General features: G+C 46.7%; 1 protein-coding gene across 2 annotated transcripts in view; it reads right to left on the bottom strand.

Moving 5' to 3' along the window:
* The window catches only part of LOC113212760 (aquaporin-2-like), a 15,662-nt gene extending 9,031 nt beyond the window's left edge, over positions 1-6,631 (bottom strand). For both annotated transcript variants that reach the window (XM_026431577.2, XM_026431576.2), the window contains exons 1-3: positions 6,463-6,631; positions 5,764-5,863; positions 3,229-3,357 (exon numbers count right to left, since the gene is read on the bottom strand). In XM_026431577.2, the coding sequence (XP_026287362.1) occupies positions 3,229-3,357; positions 5,764-5,857 (223 nt within the window). In that variant the 5' untranslated portion in view covers positions 5,858-5,863; positions 6,463-6,631. The remainder of the gene's footprint in view (positions 1-3,228; positions 3,358-5,763; positions 5,864-6,462) is intronic.
* Between the last annotated feature and the right edge of the window lie 3,939 nt (positions 6,632-10,570).

A 10,570-nucleotide genomic window follows, 5' to 3' on the forward strand; every position in this document is an offset into this window, starting at 1 on the left:
CACAGGGCCACGGGGGTGGTGGGTCCTATACCGGCAGAACAACAGCCACGTGTACGCCCTCTCTCCGGGGCGGGCCGGCGCCGGCGGCGCCAGCAGCGTCACCTTTCCTCCAATCGCCTCTCACCAGGCCAGGCAGGCAGGCAGCGCGTCCCCAGGCCTTCCCCTTTGGCGTGTCGGATCAGATGGCGAGGCAGGCGGGGCCGGCGAGGGCAGCCGTGACTCCGCGGCGCCCCATTATTCACCGCGCGACACGCACGCGACTGTTCGCACGCTGATCTGCCGCCTTGCAGCGCCGTGTGCAGCGCCGTGTGCAGCGCGCTGCCCTGCTACTCCCTTCCTGCACTGCATGCGCGGTGTTGACTCGCAGCCCCGCTATTCTCCTCGCGCCTGCCTGTGTATATGTGTGGACCTCCTGTGTGCCCCCCTCCGCCTCCTTCCCCCTTTCGCTCCCGCCCTACTCTCATCCCCTCCATCTCTTTCCTCTTTTCCCTCACATGCCTCTCAATAGCCTATTCTTCTTCTCCGGAAATGCGGAAGAGAGCGAATAAGGGAGGGAGGCCGCGTGTGCCGTCACAGGCGCCACCTCGGCGCCTCTCTCCTGCCTGCCCAGGCGCCTGCCCGCCTGCGGCAGATAACCCCACCACATCGCACTTAACCTGCGCCACCTTGCCTCAGTTGATTAAGATTAAGTCAACTCTGTGAAATGCCTGTGCTAATTCCAAGTCGTGCGTAGTGTCGTACGAAATTTGTATTTTTTTTAATTTCACGACTTTACTATATTTAAATGTTACTAGGAAGCCCCCTACGGGGATGGGCTGAGCTTGCGTATCTAGTTAGGAAGCGTTTAAATGTCCTGTTTTGGTGACAGGTCACCACACAGGCTGGACCACACCCCCCCCCCCCCCCCCTCCCTTGTTTTTTGCTCATTGCCAGATATAGGGGTGCTGTAGGTGGGTTGTGTGCTCGCAGGGGGCCATGAGGCGCCACGGGAAGCAACGCACGGTAAAAATGACATCTTGGATTTCAAGCGATCTACTTGGTTTTCAAGAGAGTTTTCAAGGAATCTACTTGAATTCCAAGATGTTCTTTTTATCGTGTGGTAGGCCAGCCCGCCTGCACGATATCATGCGGTACAGCACGTATCAGAGAAATATAGATAGGGTTGTGTTGCAAAGGCAAAGGGTATTTCCCACTAAAAGTTTCGAAGTCTGGTTGTCTCGTGGCAACAGTCATGTTGTTCACGTATGTCCCTTCGCTGCGTGTCTTGTTTGGTCGCGGTTGGCGTGCGGCGACAGCGCCACCTTCTGTCACCGGAGCGTCTTCTAATTAGCACACCACGTAACGGGCTAGGTTCATCTGCCCAAGCGCAAACAGGATGGAAAACCTGCCGCGGCGTTCGAAATGAAAAGTAAAGTTTGATATTGCGTCTCATTTCATTGGTCCGGGAATGCGGTACACGGTACATTACACACTTCCTCACCCTTCTCACCTCACCTCAAGTCACACTCTCGCTACTTTTCACGATACAATGTGTAGGTTTACTCTGCGACAAGAATATGCACTTTTCGTTCAGTTACTGTGAATAGCCTGAAAAGTCCCCTGTTTAAGGCACTTCGTACTCGAACAATTCGGACGCATCAAAATTTTGAAGTTCGAAATCGAAACGATGTGTGCACATGGAGCGCACGCTGGGAAACTTATACTAAAGGGAAGGCTTTTCATTGAATAAGAGGATGGTTTGCCAATCTCCTTGTTTTTAGAGCGCACTCAGAAAACTAAGTTCTTGGATCAAGAACACTTTAATGCAGTCAAGAACATTTGCCTTGATTCAAGTAAAAATTGACTTGGATCATAGCAAATGTTCTTGACTGCATTAAAGATCAAGCACAGTGTTCTTGATCCAAGAACTCAGTTTTCTGAGTGCGAATCTGAGCCCCAACATTTATTGGCTGCCCCATATTTTAATGGTTTATAGCATCTCCTAGAATGTTAGGAAATGAATCGATTCGCATTCGAAATAGTAAGATTCGATTCGATTCGGGGTAAAATTTTAAGATTCAATTCGATTCTTGGAAAAAAATCCAGATTCGATTCGATTCGACTCTGAAAAAGGTTGATTCGCACACCTCTACCCTGTTTTTTTTTTTTTTTTCAAGGCACAATTATCAAAGTTTCACTGCCGTCTCCTTTCCAGACCACATCACAAACGTAATGTTTCCTTTCATGTCACTCCGTTCCGAGCTCCGTGTATGTTGTTGCTCGATGTCAATCCACATGTCTCGCACGCGCGCACACACATACACTCTGCGCATGTGTGTGAGTGTGTATGTGTGTTAACTGGCAGCGATAGCCTCTCGCGCACGCATTCTTTGCTCGGTGTTGGACCCACCTGCCGTTGACCTTGAACTTCAGCCTGGACTAGGATGTGTGTCACCCGAGCGCGCCCCCAAGGCCGCCGAACCTATGAATAATGCTCTCTTCTGCATTATACGCTGCCCCGGACCCTCCCGGACCACACAGGCAGGTGGACGTGTTAATTATCCCACCGTGACAGCTTGTCGGCGGCCCTCAAGAAAGACACTTAACCGGCCGTCGGCACGTACTAGACTAGAACATACGCGTGCCGGGTTATCTCTAATTGGAGACGAACGAGTTTCGAACGTCGCATACTTGTCACCTGATATACAGCTCTGCGTCTACTATTGACGAGAAATGTCGAGATAACTAAGCGGGATTGCTCGGAAAATTCCTGATGCGAAATGCGACGCAAAAGACTTGCGATATGGAAAGCAAGTCGCTTCTGTCTATGGTCTTTCGCGCCGATACAGAACAGAATACCAAAATAAATGTATAAAACCTGTCCCGATTTCACGTTGACACGTGATGCATTTACATGTTGACGCAAAATTGGGAAGTCAGAAATCCTTACAACAAAGCGTGGCCACTCACTGGTGATGATTGCAAAGACAAGGTGGAAGAGGCAAGAGGTAAGCCTTAATTTTCGAAGATTTCGATCTATGACCTCCGTCCTGATTCGCGATAGAAAGAAGTCGAACCCGGTCGAAGTGTGCACGCGAATTTGCGTAAAGCGCCTCTCGGCCCGGGGTGTCGCCGCGCTGCCTCTGCCAACTGGGGGTAGTCCGCGGCCAACACGCTGGCCTTGGCGCGCCTCGGAGGCCCAGTAATGGTCTCAATGTGCTTTCTCTGGCGATAAGGCCCTTTACTCACCAATGACGCCGCCCGGAGCAACGTCGTCGGAGCCGCCCCGAGTCCATTGCAAGGCCCGCTGGAGCCGGTTGTGCTTCTCCGGAAGGTTGTTGTTGCTGGAAAAGGTCAAGTTCGGCCCGCGGTAGACACCTGTGGAACCAATGTGCGACGTATCTCAGAAGCCGAAGTAACACAAAGTTGCGGGTCAAAATAGGCCGGAAACTTAAGCCATAATTCAAATCCTCGCCGACTGGCACCCTGGCCACGCCTTGGAGGGACGCCACGCAGCTCGCCATATCCTGCTTATCGCCGTTTGCGTTATCTCATCTAAAGGTTATCCGCGTCTGATGAGAAATGGCGAAAGTAGTAACGTTGATGTCCGCAGGTCGGCCACGCAAATTTTTGGTGTACATGGAATATCTATTGAATATTTTAGAAACTTCTGGAATCTTTTTGGAATATGTAGAATATTTCGGAAATTCTGGAATTTTTTTGGAACTGTCTGGACTCTCAACCCCATAAGGCATGAGCCGGTCCAAATCGACCAAAGTTGAATATTTGAGTTGTGCAAACCAAGGGAGTGTCTAAGAAGCATTTTAAGCCTTCGTGGGGTGTTCTAGCATGTACGGATCAGGATTGCTGAATGTCATTTTTAAACCACATCATGCCTTCCGCGTCACTCGACATGATTTCTCATTATTTTTAAAGTGGATATAAATTTCAGGACTATGGTCTGTGTTGGATTGATGATCGAATTTCACAAACATTTAAAACATTTAAAAAGACGAGTGGCCGATAAGGCCCCAAAACAGGTGTTTTTTTGGTCATTTTTGAGGAGTGTTTGTAAATAGAACGATTTAGACGGCAAATCTTCGAGTAATATGGCGTAAACTCATCATGGTTGTATGAAGAAAAACTTGTTGAGTAAAAAAATACAATTTTCTCAAAGATAATTCCTCTAAAACCTGCTCGAAGTCGAACGTCGTTTTAAAACGACACCATTCCTACGGGTCACTCGATCATCGAAAATCAAAAAATAATAACTAATCGACTTTTTTGGTTTCTGATGCTTTATTGATGAGTACGAAGGCAATATCAAGTGTCGTAGGTCTGAATATAGAATGTCTTTGTACTCATTTCAATGTTTAGACCCTCGGAACAAAAAGCGTACCTTTGTGCAAGTTGCTATTTTTGAGCGCAATTTTTCCTATCATGCATTCGCCATACGGTCTTCCGAGTTTACGAACTCCTAGTAAGTGCCCCTGAGATACTCTTGAGTGAGCATGCAAATGTTACTTTAGGGCTCAGCGTCTGTGAGTGGAGGCCGTGCCAAAACACCACTTTGAACGACCGTTGTCGTTTTAAAACGACATGTGTCATTTAAAAACAACAACGCACTGGAAACGCAAGTGTGTGAATGTCGCTCACCTGCAGGTGTGTGAATATCCATTCGTACACTTAGACGGGTAAAGGTGTGAATTTTTTCTAGAGTGACATTCACACACTTGCGTTTCCAGTGCGGTATCGTTCAAAGTGTTGGTGTTGCACGGCTTGTTCCGAAAGTTGAAACATTGAAATAGTACAAAGAAATTCCATATTCAGAACTACGACACTCGATATTGCCTCAGTACTCATCAATAAAGCATCAGAAACTAAACTAGTCGATTAGTTATCATTATTTTTGATTTTCGATGATGTCGAGTGACCCGGAAGGCATGGTATCGTTTGAAAACGACGTTCGACTTTTTCTCACTGTCAGAGCTGCTAGGTGCACCGGACCAAAGATTTAGACATCGGATCACGTTCAGCGAACATTTTTCCTTAAGTTTTAGTCGACGTCCACTTCTACCCCCACCTCGTCGGTATATGAATATCTTTAGGCAATCGCAACGAAAATCCAAATAAGTCACTCTTAGGACGCTATTAGATCCACCGAGTGGTTCGGAGAGGTCCGCCGATTGGCTTAAAACTTCGGCAGGTACTTGCACAAACATGCTCAGACAATAAGATGGTCTTGAAATAAGATGGCTTCGCTTGACCCAATTTTATCGAACGTCATTTTAAACGACACCATGCCTTATAGGGTTAATAGGAATATCTGGAATATTTTTGGGAAATCACTGGGGGATATGAGGGTCACTGCAAACCCAACCACACGCATGCAAGAAAGTGTGTGTTACGCAGAAAAAGAAAAAAAAAAAGATTTGCTTTTAGCAGAACAAACGGATTGTAGCTGATTCCGTGATGGCTACCACGATGATTTTGCAAGGGGGAAAACTAGCCAGGGGGAACTAGCGCATGCAAGCCAATCATTTGCTGTCATATGTGGCGGAAAATAATCTAAAAGTTCATTCGCAGAGTAAAAGTTTCGCATGTCAGAGGTCAATGTGATTAGCTATCACAGAATCAGCACATCCGTTTCCCCTGACAGCATTTTTATTTTGCATCAGTGTGCGTCGATCTAAAAAATATATCAAAAGGAGCCCTGCGGTAGAGTAGAGCGTGTCGATTTTCCCCCCTTATCATTTTCTAGAGAAGTAATTTAATAAAACTCACCGTCTCTGCTGCTGGTTGGATCCGTCACTACCGACAGATCAACACAGTTGCAGCCGGGCGGATCGTCCTTGCTGTGGCGCTGTTGCTGGCCCATGGCGATCTGTAAACAAGCCGGACTGAGATCCTGATACAGTTGTGCCATCTGGTGGGGAGGCGCCGCGCCGCGCCACGCCACGCCATCCACGCTACGCCACGCCCCGCCACGCTACACCCGACTCATTCATAGCGGGACAGACGCGTGCAAAACACCTCCGTCGCGCCGCTGCGTCGCCTGAAAGAAAGGGAAGAAAGTCGTCCGGGTGGGTCGCGGTGAGGCGGGCGGCACGCCTCGACGCGCGCGCAGGAAAGTGTCCCGGGAGGGGCCCGGGGGCCTGCGGGCCTCGGCACGGGTCGCTACTGGTGCGGGGCCGGGCCGAGGGGCCTTTTGGCGAAGACTGTACGCCGCCAATTAGGCCTGCCCTACCAATCACGCGTAGCCGACTTGTCATAATGAGACGCGGCCGGCCTGTCTCTAAAGGGATTGGGGAAGGGGCCTCCAATTTCGCGCGCTTCTTTTCGTTTGCACACTATTGGCACGCCACTTGAATTCTTACGTCGAACCTAGTGCTACGGTGAGCCTTAACAGTCCGCTCGCCTGCATGTGGTACAGGCATAACAAAAAAAGGGGGCCTCTATAGGACATCCTATGCGATCACTCACACTGGAGTAATAATGGCACACTCTGTTGTTAGGAAGTTCACTTTAGTTGTCAGTCTCTGTAAGTAACTGGTTCGACGAAGCGGCTCATGCGCGTTAAACAGAGTGCGCTGAGGACCGGCACAGTAGTCCTCTTGCTGCTTCGGCGAGACGGCTACTGAGGCGCGAGGACCTCTCAACTCTTAATATCCTTGCTAGACATTTCGATAAGAGAGACAAGTCGACTATCTAGAGGCGAGCGAAGCATTTTTTTAAAAGTAATCTCGATTTCGGAAAAGCAGTGCAGTGTGGGATCATAGAAAATTAGAGAATGGTGTTAAGTGCCGGCACTTTTGTGATTGAGCTCCTCTAGAAATGGGGCCAACGAAGATAGTCGTGGCTTGTGATCTCTCTATTCGAGAGGTTGCAGTTACAGGTAACAGACCTCTTTGCCTTATTGCCACTCTCATGACCCACCTTTTTTGTTAATTCATAGTCTAGTGAGAAATTACCCTGTTAATTATAGATCGCGAATACTTTTCATTTATAAGTTCCAGTTTCGCTTTCAAACAGGAGGACACATTTTTGGACACTGATGCAATAGGCTTCGCTGTCGCTCAGCCAATTAGGAGATAAGCAATCTACGCAATCAACGTGTTTGTTTTCATGTTTACATAGAGGACTTGTCTTCATACGTGTCTACGTGATTCTCGATAAGTGCGATTGCCACACTCTATGTGACAAGGGACATTCTTTCCCTATTGCAAGATACTTATGTTTATCTTTGCAAGATTTAATTTTGAGACACAAGTGCATTTTGCAATAAGAAAAGCTTGCTGCTTGGCATTTAGAATGCAGGGATGGAAAACTACCTTTCTTTGTAATGGCCAGGGAAAACCATGGGAAACAGTTTCGCTCGGCGAATAAAAGTTATTAATTTTCTTGTAAACTGCAGTTTAACTATTTGCTTCAATATTTTCCTCCTTTCCATTGACTAATAAAAGAATCAAGGTATTTAGAACCGATTGGGGTGAGACGACTGAAAATATTACAATTGTTGTATGGCTCTGTGTGGGGATATTTAACTCAGTCCCCATACCAAGTGAAACCAAAAAATTCCATTAGGTCTCTGAACACTGAACTAAAATTCAGAACTTTTGATGTCTCCCTGAGATGAGTTTTGGCTCCGATGTTTTCACACTAACGACTCGATTTGTATCTCTTGCAAGTATTCAACTGATGATCACAGGCAAGTGTTCAACCCTTAGGTGCTTGACAGGATATGCATACCATATGTGAATACTTCGAAGTGTTCAACAGTAAATTTAAACACAATAATTTGTCGAAAGCTTCATAGTCACTCCTGATGTTGAACCCTTTTAAGTACTTAACTTTACTGTTAAACACTTTAAAGTATCTAAATACCCAATGAAAGTGTGGAACATAGTGTAGAGCACGTGCATGTGCACGCCACACTGTAAAAATCTTGCAAAGAACTATTCTTTTCATTGCAAAGAATTTTCAAGCGTTATAAAATGCCGCTTGTAAAATGCTTTGCAGTTCGAACTAATTCTTCGCACCTTACAAAAAAAATCGTTTGTAACGCTGCAAAGAATTAGTTGGTAATCCTGCAAACTATTTCTTCGCAACTTACGAAGAAATTAGTTTGCAATACAAATGAAATGGTTTGCAATGCAAACTTTCTTACAATGCTTCAAAATTCTTTGCATGAATTTTGCAGTGCAGTTGTACAATTTATTTATCATGCAGTGCATATTTGTACTTTTTTAGCAATCAAATTAATTGCACACTTTACTGCGTCGATTTGAACTAAATCATGCACTCTCGCTCAAACCTTTTTCTGAAACGAGCCGTTGGTTTGCAGGACTGTTTGCCAACAAACATGCAAATACATCTACTGTCGTGTTCATACAACTATCATGATGTACTACAAATATTCCATCAGACAAGTTGAGTCTCTGAAATTGGTGCAGAGTTTCGTATTTCGTTCGACTCACCTCTGGCTGAGTCGCTGGAACTTGAAGCCAGTAGAGTCAAATATCCAACTTCTACTCGCGGTGACCGCTGTAGCGCGCGCAGGAGACGGTCCTGGAGGTGCTGGAGACGGTGCTGCACTGGAAGCCCCGACTGCGGAAGGGAAAGGAAGGCACGCCTTTCAGGTGCGGGCGGGAAGAAAGAGAGAAAGAGTTATGTCGAGAGGAGGGGGTGACGACGACCCGCAGAAGACGTCGCGAGACGGGTGCGTCTAGCGTGTCGCGGCGGGGCGGGGGGCTGAGATTCCTGATGGTGACCCTGAAGGGCCACTCGGGCCACTTGGGCGACACCAAGCGCGGCTCTATGACACTCGTTGGTCACTGCTGGCCTCTTGAGGTGGCCGCGCTGGTATACACCGAGTGGTGCACCGGTCACCTACTACTCGTCTAAGTGTTCAGCCGTGTTTGTGTTGGAGGCTCAGGGCTGCAGGGCAGCAGTGCCAGTGCCCCGGCGGGCGTGGCGCGTCTTAGTTAGAAGCGCCGCTACGCCTCGTGGCGCCTCAGCGCGAACTTCCTCTTCCCTACCTAGCGACATTTGCAGCGCGCGGCTGCGTTCGAGAAGGTTTGGTTCGCCAGAAGCCGCCGCTGGCCTGCTGCTCATCTCGGACCAGTGCGCGCGCCGCGCAGCCCACGGCCGCTGTGACGGAAACGCTGATAATTGCTGACTCCGGTGTGGTGGTATACAGCAGAACACACCAAATCAGTCCAGAGAGGCTGGTGGAGAAAGCGGTATAAACATGAATGTTAATTTGTGTGCCGAAGAAACGAATGCAACGTTTTTTGGCACTGTTCATGTATTTCATAAACCGGTGGCATCTTACAAAGCACTTTCTTTGAAAGCTTACAAAGAATATGATTTATTGTGTATGGCGAAGCATTAGGTGTTAGGAAGCACTACTTTTTGACTTTACAAAGCCAAGAAATATGTCCCGTTTAACAAAGCTCTGCTTTGTAAGCTACGAAGTACGTCTTCGTAATGTGATGCTCCCCGTTCTTCGCAGCTTACGGAAAAAATGCTTTGATACACTGAAACAATCCTTTGTAGCCTTTTGCAAGTGAAGAGTGTGGAATAGAAGTTGCTGCCTTACGCTAGAACTTCAACACACACAACTTAAATCAACGAAGTACCCTTAAATACGAGCGTAAGAGTTTGGGGTAGCTTATATTGAATTAAACAATGAAGGTCATCACGACAGTCCCGCGTTTCCTTCGAGAACCACAGAACCACACCAGTCTCAGACAGGAATTGAATTTAAAGCAAAGAGGTGCTTCGTAGATACTCCCGGAAATGCAAACGGATTGTTCGTAAGACCTTCTTAAACTTAAAAAGAATTGCTTTGCAACAGAAACAATTTCTTTTGCAATACAAAGAATGAAAATTGTTCGTAACGTTGGAAAGCATTTAGTTCGTAAGCCTTTTACAGTGCAGGTTTTGAAAGAAGCGATGCTCGAGCAGAAAAATGTTTCAGTGGTAGGTTTTCACCACGCAGTTTAATCAGACCTCATCTCAAACACCCCGATGACTTCATCTTTTGTGTTGCTGGGGAGTGGGCGAGAAAAAATAGCGAGCTATCAGAGCAACCAAGTCAACGGCTTTCACGCCGCACATCGGAATGTTACAAGTAGGATCATCTTTCAAGTATACACTGTTGAAAATAGCACTAGGTTTCGACGAAATATAGATCTTTCGCCCACAATTTGGCAACGGTTACACTAAAATTGTAATTTGGGCTTGATTGCTATAAGTAAGAATATTTTTCCTTGGTAAATTGATTTGAAAGGCATTCCAGTAAGGATATCGGGGGGGCATCTTTACGAGAAAGTGCGTACAGTACACGTCAAATTTCCCCACTACTGTTTACTCTTTGTAATTTTCCCTTCAATGTTTCGCTATTTTAATAACTTTAATTCATTTTGGTGCCTATTTGTACTCTATTGTGTTTATTTTTACGTTGGGTACATGATTTACTGACCATGTTTCCTTTCTCTTTGATTGACTTTCAAATTGGTCTTTTTTTGTCAGCCTCAGTTTAACTATTACACAAATTATTGTACACCTACTTTTTGTCCTGCCCCCC

The sequence above is a fragment of the Frankliniella occidentalis genome, unplaced genomic scaffold (assembly GCF_000697945.3).
Source record: "Frankliniella occidentalis isolate FOCC.00 unplaced genomic scaffold, Focc_3.1 Scaffold127, whole genome shotgun sequence".
NCBI lineage: Eukaryota > Metazoa > Arthropoda > Insecta > Thysanoptera > Thripidae > Frankliniella > Frankliniella occidentalis.